This window comes from Musca autumnalis, unplaced genomic scaffold (assembly GCF_047663935.1).
Source record: "Musca autumnalis isolate F117 unplaced genomic scaffold, ASM4766393v1 scaffold_4, whole genome shotgun sequence".
NCBI classification, from domain to species: Eukaryota; Metazoa; Arthropoda; class Insecta; order Diptera; family Muscidae; genus Musca; species Musca autumnalis.
Window position 1 is genome coordinate 78323527 of NW_027411977.1, and position 17235 is coordinate 78340761.

The 17235-nt window shown below is 37.0% G+C and overlaps 1 protein-coding gene across 1 annotated transcript; it reads right to left on the reverse strand.

The window, feature by feature from the left end:
* Window positions 1-11569: 11569 nt before the first annotated feature.
* Window positions 11570-12520, reverse strand: LOC141402981 (farnesol dehydrogenase-like). The gene is made up of 2 exons (XM_073985110.1): window positions 11887-12520; window positions 11570-11749 (listed from the first exon to the last, which is right to left on the reverse strand). The coding sequence occupies exons 1-2, from the start codon at window positions 12460-12462 to the stop codon at window positions 11570-11572; spliced, it is 756 nt and encodes a 251-aa protein (XP_073841211.1). The 5' UTR covers window positions 12463-12520.
* Window positions 12521-17235: the final 4715 nt, after the last annotated feature.

The window sequence follows — 17235 nt, forward strand, 5'->3', positions numbered from 1 at the left end:
TCAGACATCGGACGTATCGTCCGAATTTTGTTCCGATTTCGTTAAGATGTCGGTACGATTGGTTTGCTGGGAATATATTGTGTGCGTGTGTTTGTGTTATTGTATAAGTGTGTATGTGCGATTGTGTGCGTAAGCAAATGACGCAAAAAAACAGATGTAAATACACTTCATTTGATTCTAGGATTTCGTATAACGAAATCATTTAATGTGCATATGTAAATTGGACTTAAGTTCACATAAAGACCTGATTCCGAATCACTTTGTTTTTTGTTGAAGCAACTTGTATTCGCTGCCTCATTTACGATGGTAAATGTTTTTTTAGGGGCAAGTCCATACTTCTTGAGCAAAGAGCCCGAAGAGTGTAAAAACCCCCTATGGCACCATATGTTGTGGCTGGAGATCCACTTCCATAACGGTCAATGTCGATCCATTCCTTTTAGTATCTCCTCCGCAAAACTTTTGATCTTTAATCCTAATCAACATTTTTGTCTGTTCAAACGCCCAACCCCCTAAATACATACCATGATGAAATTATAAGGTGGCGTAAAACGGCCAGCTGATTGGTTTCAATCTGTCAAATATTTTGTTATTGTGAATAAATTGTATGAAAACGTAAACAAACATTTTGACATATTGAAGAATTTTCGGCCAAAATAGAGTTGTTGTTGTGCTACTTACGTGACCTGTTAAATAGATCTTGATACATACGTATTTTGGAAAAAAATTGTTTCAATATACACAGGCTGAGGGTATATCTCTGTCGGCAAAGCCGACGGATACTTTTTTACTTGTTTTTTTTTTTTTTTTTTAAGTATAATTCTTACAGATGTTTATTAATATAATAAAATAAAAAAGCAGCTAAATTTCACTAAACATTTTCTTAAATTTAACAAAAATGAAAACAACTCATTATTTGCACTGTCAACTAAAGAATTGCAAAATTCACAACTTTTCAGTCTTTTACGGTATTTTTCGAAAAGTTGGTTCCAATATTTTGCATGCCCACCTTTGGCATCAAAAACAGCTTGTATCTGAATTTAATAAATAAAGGTAGAAACACAATGACTTTTGTTGCTTGTTTCACGCTCACTTTTATGTAAATGAATAAAGGCCAGGTACTACCTAATTAAAATTCGATCCTGCATTTCTTTATTCTTTTACACAAATTTAGGTTTGGATAAGCGTGAATTTCTCATTCTGTTCGCACCTTTAGTTTCGTAATGTTATATTCCAATGGCATTTTTGACATTTTTCTTTATTACATTTTATTTAGTCCCCCAGGTTAGTGGGCGGCCTATTCCCGACTTTTTCCTTCAGGTGTACCCATGAATTTCGATGGGGTTAATATCTAGACATTGGAACGGAGTGTAAATGACTTTGTTACAGTTGTATAACAACCAAGTCTTACATAAATTAGATTTATGCGTAGGGGCGTTGTCTTGTTACAGCGTGTTTTTGTAAAAATGCTTGCCTGTCACACGAACCGTTCGTACTAAAACGTATACGTTCAAAATTTGGTTCTTGTAAAATTTTACGAACCATTCGTTTTTATCTAAAAGCTTTCGTCTATATCAGAAAAGTTTTATATTTCAGGGTTTCCATGATACTTATTTTGTGAATTTTGCATTGGCATCTGCACGTAAAATGTGTTACTTGATGGCAACCCCGATAAACAGATGACAAACAAAAAGTAAGAAAAAAATGTAATCAAATTTGCCCAAAAATAATTGTGATAATATGAAGAAACGGATGTACATATACGCGTGTGCTTCTATGGAAATAAATAAAATTGCATTCCCTTCCAGTTTTCGTGTGTTTTGTGCCATTTGTTACTTAAATTATTTAATTTTCATTCAAAACGATGGGTATTTTCCATTCGTTTAATTTTGACATATTCGTTCGTCTGATTTTGTTACGAAAACCAAAAAAATTACGAAAATAAAAAGCTTTCATTTGTTTGTCACACGAATACAAACGTCAATCGCTATGAAAACCAAATTGTGTCTTCGTCCATGAAATTGACAAACGGATGGGCAAAAACTTTTTACAAAAACACGCTGTAAAGGCCTGCGTACATAAGCTGCCTTACCTGCTTACCTTGCTTACTTCTGATAAAAGAATAAAAAAGAAAAGGGCAACCCAGTTCGAAATTTCCTCGGCCTTCTTTATTCTTTTATTTTTATTATGTCAAAAATGAAGCAGGAAAGCAAGGCAATCAGGCAGAGCAGCTTATGTACGCAGGCCTTTAGTACTTATGTATATTGCAATTTGTTTGAATTTTTAGGGCCAACGGGCCTAAATTTCTTGACGCTTTTGGTTAAATCATGTTTTGAAACATCTAAATCAAGCATGATCACTTTTGGCACGGCGGTGCCGATGATTTTCGGCAATTTACACGCACACGACCCGAATGCACAGAAAGAGCGTACAAAAGAGAACAAATGTTGTGATTTGTTATTGTTTTATAGCTCGCGTGAATACAAACTTACTAACACACTGTTATAAGTTGCCAATATTTTGAATACATTCACATTTTCTCCGTTCACTTTTTGGTCATGCCTGATCTAAATAAACCTCCTATGTCATTGCTTGGTATACAAACCCATACCTTAAGTAACAGTTTTCAGAACTTTACGGTATGTATTAAATTTTTGTTTTCCATGGCTGTAAAGGGGTTTTCGCATAATTTTAGTCTCATCAGAAAATATAACGACATGCCGATACTAAAGATGGCGTGCAAAGTTGTCTGTAACAAGCCTGAATAGTTTCTATATATTGTGCTGGGAGGGCAATGGTTTTTACCTAGTCAATCGTGATGAGTGCTTGTTATTATGTAGCACTTTTCTGACTTTTCATGTGACACACTTATTTCAAAATCATTTTTAATTAAAAAAAATCAATTTTCTGGTTCTGTTTTGGGATTCTTTCGTCAATTTCCTTAAACATTCTCCTGTCAATTCGCGTGGTTACTATTTTGGGTCTGTCTTGTAACGCCTTCAGTTTGAGCCTGGCTTCTATCTCGGTGCGGTAAATGATGTTGTATACACTTCTCAACTTAAATTTTAGGCACTCTTTCTTGTGTTCAGATAAAAATAACTCCGTGTGGACTGCATCAAAAGATGTATTGAAATCATAACTCTGCTTTGCACTACTTCCAAACTTTTTTGCTGGGTATGTTTGTTGTCAAAAGTTGTTTACAGAACTCTGAATGGCCGACCTTCTGTAGGCCTTGGTTTTTGTATTTTTGAACGCACACGCAAAGGAACACAAAGTTAACTAGGCGTTTACACCAGACAGTTTGTCTTCAAATACAACTCTGATTTACTAACACATACATACATTTGTCGTTTGTCTCCCAGCTGCCCATCATTTTTTCAGTGACAGTAGGGTTAACAAATTTTTGACATTTTTGTAAAAATAAGTGAGACAATAATTGAAATGTGTTGAAAACAAAAGAAAATGAACAAAAACAAAATATGTGATCGGATAACAAAAAGAAATCGACGATTTTCATTCAATATTTTACAACTGTTTTTGCAGTTGTCGGGACGCCTACGTCACAGAGGCAAGTTGTGGGATTTTGATAATCAATACATGAACTCAACTGTCCTGTCATTTGTAAACGCAGGGTAAGGGTTTACCTCTACTTGTCACTTTCAAAAAATCGAAAAAAGTGTTATTGGCTTATTTTGAAGTACAAGTAGTATAGAGTATGCCGCAAAAAATTCAACTCGATCGGAGCAAAATTGCCTGAGATATGAGCATTGAAAGAGAACAATTTATTGTGATTTGAATGTAGGATAAAAAAATTAAACGCGTGTTTCTCGAAATGGCATTTTTGAAGTCGGTGACAACGATAGCTTGAAAACGATAAGCCACTGCCAATCTATCATATCAACAAACTAGTCGACATGATATCAACAAAAAACTTCAGAAACTGAAGACATTACAATTCATGAAAAGAAACCCGCCTTCGATTGTATGTACATGTGAATGTATTGAGAAAATGATTCCTAGACAAGACACTAGGGTGACTTGATAAAGAAAAATACTTCAATAAATACTTCATAATTACAAATTTGTAAAAATGTTTGTATAAAAAGAAGTTATCAAAAGCAGCCTTTGTCTTCTAGCCATTAACATTCAAATACGCCTGATGAGCCAGGCTTAAACCACCAGGCGAAACGATCGTAGCGTAATGAATGAGTGTGTGGTATTTCGCTAGAATTCATTTTTCAATACAAAACTCCTTAGGCCATGTTAGCTCGATTAAACCAATTAATTAATAAACGATCTTTATATGGTATGGTGAGCTTATTATGTACATAAAAAGCTTGTATTTAAGCGAGACAGATATTTTTTTAAAAAAAATTTGCCCGATTTTTGGACAAAAAACGGTACATTTTTTCGTTAAATCGAAATTTCGACTTTGACAGCTCACAATTTTTTTAAATCGATTTTTTAAAATTTTATTTTCGTTAAAGACAAGATTACTAGGTTCTTAAAACGCCCACAAAAATATACCAAGATCAGCCCAACCGTTTACGAGCTATATTTGGCACCGCAAAACGCTTTTACATAAAAAGGGTTACGCAGGTAGCCATTTACCACAAAACTATGCAATATTTTTCAACAACAAAAATTTCAAATGTAGTATAAGATGTGCTCTTTCAGATGAAAGAAAGAACGACTTAAAACTATTGGTAGTTTCGTTGAAAAAAAATATGAAAAATTAGATTTTTAGTCTGCACAACTCGGATAATCCCTTAGTCCCAATTTACATTAGGCGAGTTTACTTGCGGCAATTGTCATTTTGTAGGAGAGAGAGGTGAGGCATATGGTAACCCTTTGCCTCTCAGCACCCTCTCTCACCTACAAACTGACAATTGCCGCAAGTAAACTCGCCTAATGTAAATTGGGACTTAGAGCAAACTTGTAAGAAAGAATAAAACTTGTAAGAAAGAATATACCTTACTTTAAGAAAAGTAGGGAATAAAGTTCGCATTATTAGAGATTTGTTGTTACATCTGCAATTTAAAATAAATGTTGCATTTTGTAAAAATATGACAATATCAAGTAAAAAAGTCTGTATACATAAAATTTACTTAAATCTGGTTGATTTGAATTTGTTCTCAAATTTATCTTCTTTTTGGTGAAGTATACTCTCGGGCGCATTTTAATTTTTAAAAGGAACACAAAGCTCGTTTTAATTTATCTGACACTCATTATTAAAGGAAACTTGTAAGAAAAAAAAGCGGGATATCTATCCGATACCGGTCAAAATTTAACTACAGAAAGGATGTAATATGGGCCAATACGTAAAATTGGCCGAAAATATATATAGGAGGTATATCAAAATCTGATCCTTGTCGCATGGTCAAGTACCTCGACTTCAGGTTTGTTACGCATGTCAAACTTGTCACGCTTGTAACGCATATCACGCAGGTCACACTTGTCACGCATGTCACACTTGTCACGCATGCGACACTGGAAAAAGTGACAAAACTGACACGCCTGACAAACCACGTGCTAGATGTGTCACGGGTGGTATCGGTGAATAGTAAAGTGGTATTTGGGTGACGTAGGGGATGGAAGATACCAAGCAACGGTCCCGACCGGCTTTAACATGGCAAAGCCCAGGATTTACCTTGGTCCCTCTTTCATCTCAAGTGGACACTGACCTCCCCGTGGTGTCACCTGGGGAACTGCCTTCAATACCCGTTAAAGGTAGAGAGCTAACATGTGCCGCGCGTTCACCCATAAGAACGTTAAAAACTTGGGTTTGGGCGTCGGGTTAGTAACCCTCCCCTAGAAAAACAGCCTACTATGAAAAAACGAAAGAAAAGAAAAACAAATCCCTCAAAAGTTGACGACCCCCCTAAACGTTTTAGGGACCATGATCTGCGAATCTGTACCTGGAATGTTCGAACTCTTTATAGAGAAGGTGCAGTCTTCGCATTGGCAGACGTACTTGAAAAGTACAAGGCCGACATTACTGCCATACAGGAAATACGATGGAACGGGAAAGGCGTCACAACAACACCTAAAGGTGACGCACTGCATTATAGCTGCCATGACACAAAGCATGAGTTTGGTTGCGGATTTGTAGTTGGTCGGAGGTTAAATCATCTGGTCTCCAGCTTTACCCCCAGTGAATGAAAGACTCGCTACAATTCGATTAAACGCGAAATTCTCAAAATTCAACATCAGCTTTATTTGCGCTCATGCTCCCACTGAAGACAAGGACGAACAGACCAAAGATATTTTTTACGAGCGCTTAGAAGAAACTTATGACCGTTGCCCTGCCCATGACATTAAAATTATACTAGGCGATTTTAATGCCAAAATTGGAAAGGAGAATATATTTGGCCCAACAGTCGGGAAATTCAGTCTCCACTGTGAAACATCTGACAATGGTATGAGGCTGCAAGAAACATGATAGTTAGCAGTACCAGATTTAAGCATCTCGATATTCATAAGGGCACCTGGCTGTCGCATTGATTCGGACCACTACCTTGTTGCAGAAAAGGTACGCACCCGGTTAAACGTAGCAAACAAAGTACAATCAGACACAACACGAAAGTAAGACATCGGTAAGCTGCAATCACAACAGATAGCCACAGCATATTCCACTCAACTGGCCCAACTGCTTAATCAAAGCACTCCTCGTCCAAATAACATATCAGGACAATGGCAAAAAATTGCCCACTCCATGCAAACAACCGCAAAATCAGTAGTTGGATACCAGAGACCTCCATCAATGAATCCATGGTATGACCAGGAGTGTCGTGCTGCTACCGAAGAGAAAAATGCGGCATATAGGGCTACTTTACAATCAGTAGCAACGCGTAGCGCACGAGAGAGGTATCGGGAGAAAAGAAGAGAGGAGAAACGTCTTTTCCGCAGGAAAAAGAGAGAGATGGAAAAGCGGGAGTGTGAACAAATCGAGATGTACAGGAGACAGAATGAAGTCCGAAAATTCTACCAAAGAGTGAAACATCAAACTGATGGCTTTGGAACTGGCACATTCTCCTGTAGAGATCAGCAAGGTAATCTGGTAACTGATACATATAGTGTGCTAAGGATATGGAAAGAGCATTTTTCCAAACTGTTGGTATCCAATAGTAGCGAAGTAGACGAAGATACCACAGATCCAATCCAAGAAGATGGTATTGAATGCATACCACCCGGCCAAGATGAGGTAAAGACAGCAATAAACCGGCTGAAGAATAATAAGGCAGCAGGAGCTGATGGCCTACCAGCCGAGCTGCTTAAAACCGGAGGCGACACGCTGATAAGGTGTATGCATCAGCTAGTTAGCTCCATCTGGCAGTAAGAACGCGTACCCGACGATTGGAACCTGAGCTTCCTGTGTCCCGTCCATAAGAAAGGAGATAAGACTTTATGCTCCAACAATAGGGGCATAAGTCTTCTCCCTATCGCCTACAAGATAGTGTCAGGGATATTGTGCGAACGATTAAAGCCCATGGTCAACGAAATAATTGGACCATACCAATGCGGCTTTAGACCTGGCAAGTCCACCATTGACCAGATATTTACCCTGCGCCAAATCCTGGAGAAGACCCAAGAGATGCAGATCGACACCTACCACCTTTTTGGCGATTATAAAGCAGCCTTCGACAGCCCGCTATGTTCAAAGGTATTCCAAGCAATGTCTCAATTTGGTATCCCCGCAAAGCTCATTCGGCTTTGTAAAATGACTCTGACACAAGATCTTCAGTTAAAATAGGAAAGAAACTCTCCGAAGAGTTTTGTACCAAAAGAGGTTTCAGGCAAGGAGACAGCCTTTCGTGTGATCTTTTCAACATCCTGCTAGAGAAGGTTATACGAGAGGCAAACGTCAAAAGAAGTGGCACAAGAAGTGGCTGATGATATAGACATCATGGGACGATCAGTAAAAGAAGTAACCGATACCTTTATGAAGGTCGAAGGAGAATCTGCGAAAGTGGGTCTGGCGGTAAACGGCGAGAAGACCAAGCACAACATCGGTTGTGAAATAAAGAGAAAAATTGTATTGGCCACTTTGACTACTTTGGCTTAAGTAAGCAGTTTAAAAACATAGCCACATCCCGCCAAACAAAAGTAACACTTTACAAAACACTGATACTAGCCGTCCTAATGTATGGTTCCGAAGCCTGGGTACTTGTGCAAGCAGATAAGGCAGTGCTTGGTGTGTTTGAGAGAAAATTTCTTCGAAAAGTCTACTGACCAACCTGCGTTGACGGTGAATAACGACGTCGTATGAACCACAAGCTGTATCTGCTATACAACGATCGGTGTAGATAAACGTATCGAGATGCAGCGATTGCGTTGGCTAGGCCATATCATAAGAATGAGCGTTGATAAGCCCGCTAAAAATGCGTATAAATACGGGTCACATGGCGGTAGACGTAGAACTGGCAGGCCAAGGCTTCGATGGAGCAAACAAGTGGAAAAGGAAATGGAATGACGCGATATTCCAAAAAGCGAAGCAACAAACGGTGAGAATTAGAGATCTTTTCTTAGTTCTGCTTATGGAAACATTTTTTGTAATGGGCCAGCTAATTAAGTAAGTAAAAAAAGTAACGTGGTTGTCGGCTTCTAATTGGCTGGTATGCCGACTTTGACATTTGTTCGAGTTTGACGTTTTTCCATTTTTTCGTTCCCTTACATCTATATTAATAAAAGAGTAAAGTTATTGACTGACTGACGACTGATTGATTGACTTTATGATTCATCAACAACCAGACGAAACGGCTGAAGCTAGAATTTTGAAATTTTGGGCGATCGTCAGTCTTGGTCCGAAGATGTAAGATAAGGCTGGGTTTTTGCAAATTCGTACGGGAACGGTACGAAAAGTACTAAAAGGTATTAAATATGGTACCGTTTGAATTTGGCGAACCGGTAGAGCCAGAACTTTGAAATTTAGAATGAGCTTCGCGTACATATCGTTGTACATACATACATACATATGTTCCCACAACATCCCCGAAGGGACAAGGGAGACTTCCCTCATATCAATGAGTGCACGCCGATTCATATTGGCTCAATGATGTGGGACCTACTTTTTATTGCCGAGTCCGAACGGCGTGTCTTACGACACCACTTGTAGAGAAGTTTTTCATGGCTTAAATACTCAGGAAATGTCGCCAGTATTACTAAGGAGGAATTTTGCCACCGTTGAAAATTTGTTGTTGCTTGGCCTGGGATTCGAACCGCAGACCTTCTGAGTGCAAGGCGGACGTGCTAACAATTGCACCACGGTGCCCCCGTTGTACATTAATTAAAAAAGGTAATATCGTTAACCACAAATAAACACCGGCAATCGAGCCAAACTTTTTACTAACAAGTAAAAAAGTATCAGTCGGCTTTGCCGGCAGAGATATACCACTACACATGGTGTCATAGGGATTTTTACAACTTTCGGGATATTTTCTCAGAAAGTATTTACTTGCCCCTGAAAAAATTGTACCATCGTAAGTAGGTCAGTGAATGGAAGTTGCTTCAACAAAACTCAAAGTGATTGGGAGGTACCCGAAGGAGTGGACAAATATAGTCCATATTCGAACCTGATCTATACTTGGCAGATATATTAGGATGTGAAAAGTGAAGACTAAATCGGTCACTCCCTTCAAGAGTTGTCATACGCACACTTTTCCGAACATTTTTGAACTTTTGTGGAGGAGGTACCTAAAGGGGTAGACCGGTATGGCGTATCTTCGAACTTAAACTAAGTTTGCACAAAATATTGCGAAGGCCAAATGTTGGACAGAATCGGCAGATCCGTCGGAGAGTTATGCTGCGCTCCAACAACTACACACTGTGTCATAGGGGTTTTTTGAACCGTTCAGGCTATTTTCTCAGGAAGTAGGGTTTTGCCCCTGATGAAACTTGTACCGCCGTATGGGGGGCCGTAAATACAAGATGCTACAACAAAAATCAAAACGAGATTCGAGAGCAGGTCCTAAACTGAACTTTTCCGAATTTTTGTGTGGGAGGTTCCCGAAGGCGTGGACCGATTGAGTCCATATTGGAACCTCATCTAAGTTTGGTAGAAATTTCACGATGTGCAAACGTTGGGCCAAATCGGTCACTCCCTTCAAGAGTTTAACTGCGCACAAATTTTCCGAACATTTTCGAACTTTTGTGGGGGAGGTACCGAACGGAGTAGACTGATATAACCCTTCTACGAACTTAAACTAAGTTTGGACAAAATATTACATAAGCTATATTTTGGACTGAATCGGTTGATCCGTTCAAGAGTTATCGTTCGCTCCAGCCAGCCAGCCAGACAGACAGGCGGACATGGCTAAATCAACTCCAAATTGTCTGAAACGGATTTCGTCCAAACATACTTAAGGGTCTAAAACCATTATTTCGATGAGGTACATTTTGCCCGTATGAAAGTGTATATTTAGCATAAATGATGAGGGTATAAATATTCATTTCAAACGTAACCTCGCTTATAATTGTTCCACACACATCCCAGGAGGGACAGGGGAGACTTCTCTCATATCAATGAGTGCACCCCGATTCATATTAGCTCAATGATATGGGACCTACTGTTTATCGCCGAGTCCGAACGGCGTGTTTAAAACGCCTGCTAGACTATGAACTTATACTATGATTTAAACTATCAATCCCATACAATATACGTCAATAAAATCCAGTGGATTTAAAACTACGATTTATTTGACGTACATATGTATATACTATGGAATTAACATTTGAAATCAAGTCGATTTATAAGTCTAAACGTACTATAAGACACCACTTGTAGAGAAGTTGTACAAGGCTGAAATACTCAGAAAATGTCGCCAACATTACTGAGGTGGATTTTGCCACCGTTGAAAAGTGTTTGATGTTGACTGACAGGGGAATCGAACCCACGACCGTTAGCGTGCCATTGCACCACGGTGGCACACGTAACCTCGCTTGCCTGCACAAAAAATCAGATGTTTTTAGTAGACACTTTGAATATTTTTAGTAATTCGTTTTTAAACAAACTACATATATATTGAGGAGCTCCCAAACTATTATCGCTTAAAATATTAGCTCGGACTTCGAGGGTATAGATCCACTATAACGGTACCACCACCGATTTTACTAAAAATTCAAATATAGCGCTTTATGCGAGTAGAAAATCTTCTTACAAAAATAATCAATATAGATCCACGTTTCGATATATCGATATTTGTATAACGACGCTACCTTCTTTAATGTCTTTTCGAACCGAATTGGCAGAAAATCACATTTTAAGATCTCAGTAGGTAAGGTGCATTCTTCAAAATTTGTCAGTATTTGTAAGTCCACTTTTTTGTATAGCCCCCATACAATGGTAGCAGCCGCTATGAAATCATTTATATATAAAATATGCATTTTATAGAATATATAGAATAAAATATATCTCTTTGACAAACATCTCCATCACATTTCATAGCCGTACCATCATCACTAAGAAACTTTTTCGTTTAACCTATTCTTCAATATAAAATTTCTTCTCATATAAAAATTTATGTAGGTATATTTTTATTAAAATTTATTTTTTAATTGACCTTTTGGATTGACTTTACTGAACAATTTCTCCCATAGGTTTAATAATCATGTCATGAATTTGAACATGGGGTGGTGTTGAGATCATAAACATAACGGCATTCGAGACATCTTCAGGTCTAAGCATGCATTCATCGAGAGTTTTACGAAGACCATCGAATACGATATCGGTGTCAACAAAACCGGGGCTAATACTCTGTAAAATAAAAAAGGATATTATAAAAGAGTTTGAAATATTAAATTCTTTAATTTCTTTGTTTGTACCTAGTTCCAAACAAAATTTCAATTATTTCTTAAATTCCTCAACAAAACAAAAAAAAAAAAACAACTTACCGATATTTTAATTTTTGATCGCAGTTCTCGAAGTTCTTGACGATATATTTCTGTCATAGCAGTAACTGCATACTTAGTAGGTGAATATATATTTGTGGTGGGTAGCTGTTGCGGAATTCCTGGCAATACGGCATGTCCAGCAATACAATTTACATTTATAATATGACCATTGAAATTACGTTCTCGCATTGATTTGAATGCGTGTTGGGTGCATGCCACAATACCCATGACATTGGTATTTAAAACTGTCTGTATAACCCCCGGGTCCATTGTACACAATTGTCCTTCTTTTAAACAGCCAGCATTATTTATCAAAATATCGATTCCACCAAATTCTTTAATAATCGTATCAAAGACTTGATTGACGCTCTCTATGTTGCAAACATCACAGTACATGGCTGTGAGATGGGAACGTTTATCAGCTGGTAAATCATTTCGTATATTTTCTATTAAGTCTTTACGCCTTGCCAGGCCGATAACTTGTAAGCCTGCCTTAACGAAATCTTTGGCGATAGCAATTCCAATACCCGAACTAGCTCCGGTCACAACAGCAACTTTATTTTGCCAACGTTCCATGTTTGTGTCTCAGTTCGAACTGCTAACACCACACAGATGTGTCAAACATTAAATACTTCAGAAATTAACAATATCGAACCATTCCTGTTTTTGTAAATGGTACCGTTGATTTTAACTTCAACCTTAAACAGTATTAGATATGTCCCATTCACCATCAATGCCATTTCTCCTTCTATTACAGCAGTTTGGTCATTGACGACATTGACGACAGCCATCATCAAGTTCGACTATAGGTGCTGCGTTGTTAAATGTAGAGCGGCACATCACTGCGTTACCAGAAATGAGTTGTAAAGCACTAGACGATGATGTTGAAGGGCGTGGGCGTGGTTACGCCACACTGTTTAACGGCCATTGTAAAATGTCTGCAAACGGCAACAGTTGAATCCTCAAGGTGAACGATTGCATTGTTGTGGGCAACTGGAAAAATGTTCAGCTTCTTACATGTTGACTTAGGTTTAGGATATTTAATAAAAAAGAAAATTACATTATCTATTTGTATTACTTTAATATTAGAAACTCCTAAAATATCTGCGGTAGAATAACCATTCAACTCGATAAGTCACAATCTCCACGGCATCCAAAATGGCTGGATTTAGAAGTCCGATTTTAGCCAAAGTTACTGACATAATTATATCATTAAGATCAGATATTATGGCTCTATTTCTTGCTAAAAATAAATCAAATAGATTCCCGGTATTAACTCTTTCTTTCTTTTCTATTGAAAAATTTCATTAACGCTTTTTGATAAATCTTCTATCTGTAGCTGAAATGCAGTATAATATTTTCAAGTTGAAAGAAGTATTGCAGGGGATAATGGTAATGTTGAATCTTCAATTTATTGTTTTGGACAACTGAAACAAACTGACAGCTTGTTGAATTTTGACTTTAGTAATTTTTAGAACATAAATGCTAATTATTTTTTTTGAAAATAAATGCATTTTTTACAACATAACCCAGCAAAATGTTCGATGCCAAAGATGACATTCAATCATGGGTGCAAGTGATCTAGCATGTCATCTTTTTAGCATCTTCATCGATGAATTTTATATGAGCGTGGACCCCAAAAGATGACGTTCTTTTCTGGATCCTAAGCATGTCATTTCCACCAATGATTTGACATGTCATTTTCACCAATGCTTTGACACGTCATTTTTACCCATGCTTTGACATTTCATTTTAACCAATGCTTTGGCATGTCATTTTCACCAACCCCTTGGCATGAAATTTTCATGTCTTGTTTGGAAAATGGAAATGCTGTATTGAAATATGGTTTTCATGAAAAACAAAACTCTTTATTAATTCAAACGAATTCATGAAATAGCTACAATTAATTTATCAGTTTAGTTTTTCAAAAGTTTACATCCAAAATTGCAATGTAATCACCACCGCTGCAACGCAAAAGATTACTTCCTCCGTTCTCCGCAACTGATATTCTTTCATCTTACAAAAGGTTTTTTTCAATTATCTTCCCATCACCAGTTCAGATTTCAATATGGACTCCAAATGCACTCCTTTAAGTATTTTTATTTCGTAAATTACTTTTATTTTATAATTTTGTTATTTTATAACAACATTTTGGTAATTTATACTCTTTTGTTTAGTGACGGAAATATGTAGGGATCTACAACCCGGCTTGCTTTAGGGATCTCTAAGAACAAAATGTAACGAACGGGGAGGAGAGACTTTTTATGGAAAATACCATTTATGCTTAATTAATTTATTTTTAATTGTTTCTTTCCAAAAGTAGTTTCTTCTTTATTTTCAGATTCTTGTTCCTTTTCGTTTCGGACTTTTTTTTTTCAAATTCCAAGAAGCGAGATTTGATTGATTTCATTCTATGTCAGATTTAGAACAGACAAGGGAACCTTTAAAATAGCAATGTGTGCAGTCCGATTCTATTTTTAGCTCGATGGTTGGGACTTCATATAATACCAATTGTTTAGAAAGTTTAGTTGTTTGATATGCAGGAAATGTAAGACAACATCACGACGACAGTTCTAACAACTTTGGTCTGTTGCAGAAACTGCAAGAATCTACTTATTTTTACTACGATAACAATTTTTCCTTTATGTTATCGGAAAAATAGTAAAAATTAGTAGATTTTTGCAGTACTGGAACATACCAAAATGAAAATAAACAGGTGTGTAAATAAAAACACAAACATCATATCTATTGGATCGATGGAATGGGTACAAATACTGATGAAAAGATCGGATCTTTCACGACTTCCTTTGCATTGGTTCAAATCCTAATGAAAAGATCGGATCTTTCACGACTTCCTTTGAACCAATGCAAAAGATGACATAAAATCACGTCATCGCAAAGAACCCCTTCCGTCAAATTTTGCTGGGAAATTAAATGTTAAGATATTCGCCGTAGAATAATCATTCCTCTTTGTAATTTCAATTTAGATGACATCCAAAACGACTGGATTATAGATGAAATAAAATAGTGAGTGACAGGTCAATGACGTCAAGATCAGTAATTTTGGCTCTTTTCAATTGTTGGATTTATACCATAATTTTACGGCTGTAATTATGTTAATTTGTTTTTATAGTCCAAATGTCAATCCAAGATAAAATATTCAAATAAGTCCTAATAATGTTCTGATGAACCCTCCTCTCTCGCAGCACTAGTTCAAACTCTGGTTTAACACATAATAGTGAAAGCTTATTGCATGGTCGGTTGTTATTGTTAGCCAAATCTTTTCCCAAAGATTTAATATCTGAGTTCTACGACTTTCATTATATAGTGTCAGATTTTTCCACTGAGCACTTTGAAGTCGTTCGTACTCCATGAGGATAAATTCTTTCGTGCTCCTGTGGCCATGATAACGAAGATTTACTGTGCTTAACAAAAAACAATTATGTCAAAAATCCAAAATTTATTCTGTGTGATTTATTCTGTGTATCGTAGGCATTCGGGTAATATAAAAGAAAAAGAATGAACATCTTAGGGTTTCCTTTGTTTTTAGTTAAATGCCCAGCAAAATGTTCGATGCCACAGATGCCATTCAATCATGGGTGCAAGTGATCTGGCATGTCATCTTTTTAGCATCTTCATCGATGAATTTTATATGAGCGTGGACCCCAAAAGATGCTATTCATTTTTGGATCAAAATCATGTCATTTACACTAATGCTTTGACATGTCATTTTTACCAATGCTTTGGCATGTCATTTTCGCCAACCCTTTGCAATGCCATTATCATTACGACGAGAGTTTTAACAACATTGGTTGTGATTTCGAGTCTCCGACAACATCAAGCTTATTGTAAATAAATAATCTTATATATTTAGAAAAATGTGTATAAATAAAAACTCAAAATTCATCTCTATGGGATCGATGGAATGGGTTCATATGCCGATGAAAAGATCGGATCTTTCACGACTTCCTTTGCATTGGTTCAAATGCTAAGAAAAAGATCGGATCTTTCACGACTTCGTTTGAACCAATACAAAAGATGCCATGAAATCACGTCATCGCATGGAACCCCTTCCTTCAAATTTTGCTGGGTAAAAATCATGTGTTTTTTAGAACGGCTATATCTCAAGAATGGTTCCTTCTCAAATTTGACCTATTACCCCGAATAACTTTTTTTGGCCGCATGGGATCGATGGGGACTTTTAGGATCTTGCTTCTAATGGCAAACCCTAGCTCTCCACCAAAATTCAACTTTGTGGGAATTTTTGCTATTTCAATGTCTATTTTGACTGGGCTAATATTATTCAACCGAATTCATTGGTTTTTCCAATTTAATGCGTTTTTTACAATTCTACCACTATAACCTAACCATTTGTTAACCGCTTTTTTTTAAAAAAATATAGCTTATTCGAAAGATATTAGTCGCCTATTTGCCATTATAAAATAAACAAGTGAGCCAAGGCTATAGTCGGGTCGGGGCCGACTATGTGATACCCTACACCACTACCCCTGTTTATAAGCTTTTGACTAATAAAATTCAAAATATTAAAATTGAGATAGCTTAGCGCCTTTGCTCTGAATGTCTTCATTAACACAGGTCAATTTTTTTGAAACGCATTTAAGTGCATCGACGGTACAACCCAAATAAAAAATGGAAAAGTGGGATGTATGCCTAGGCTTCTTTCTGTGTTAGACCCCCATCAACCCCCAAAATTTCGTGAGGATCCGATCAAAATTTCGTAGTGTGATTGCACAAAAATGGAAAAAGGGATGCATCACCGACTATTGCGATATCTCTGTTGCTTGACCACATATGACAACCTACTTCACATCGTTGTAAAGCTGATATTTTCTACTTTCCTTGCCAGGTTTTGCTTTCGATATACCTCCTACAGAAGGGAGATATTAGCTTCGTTCCCATACTTTTTTAGTGGCAAAAGTTGCAAAAGAGAGAACTCTCAAAAATTTCTATTATGTGCAACTTTTTCTATAATGTACGGGAACGGAAAAGTGGTAAAAATGTGAAAAAATTTCAAAATCAATAATGTCGTCACTTTGTGTCAAAATCGCACTAGGGGAACCTAGCTAAACATGACTCCAACAAAAATTAAACATTTTTGGATTCCTCCAATAAATGATAAAACAACTCCTTCTCTATATCAATTTATTATGCTTTTTATCACAATTTTACATTTAACTTTTTATTTCTTCCTTTCCGATTGTTTTTGTTTTCTATTCCGACTTCTTGTTTGTTTTCCTTTTGTGTGTATTCATCACTGAATCTTTTTCCTACGTGGTTATCCCTGGCAGTTAAATGTCAAATTTACAATTTGCTAGATTTGCAAGTTTC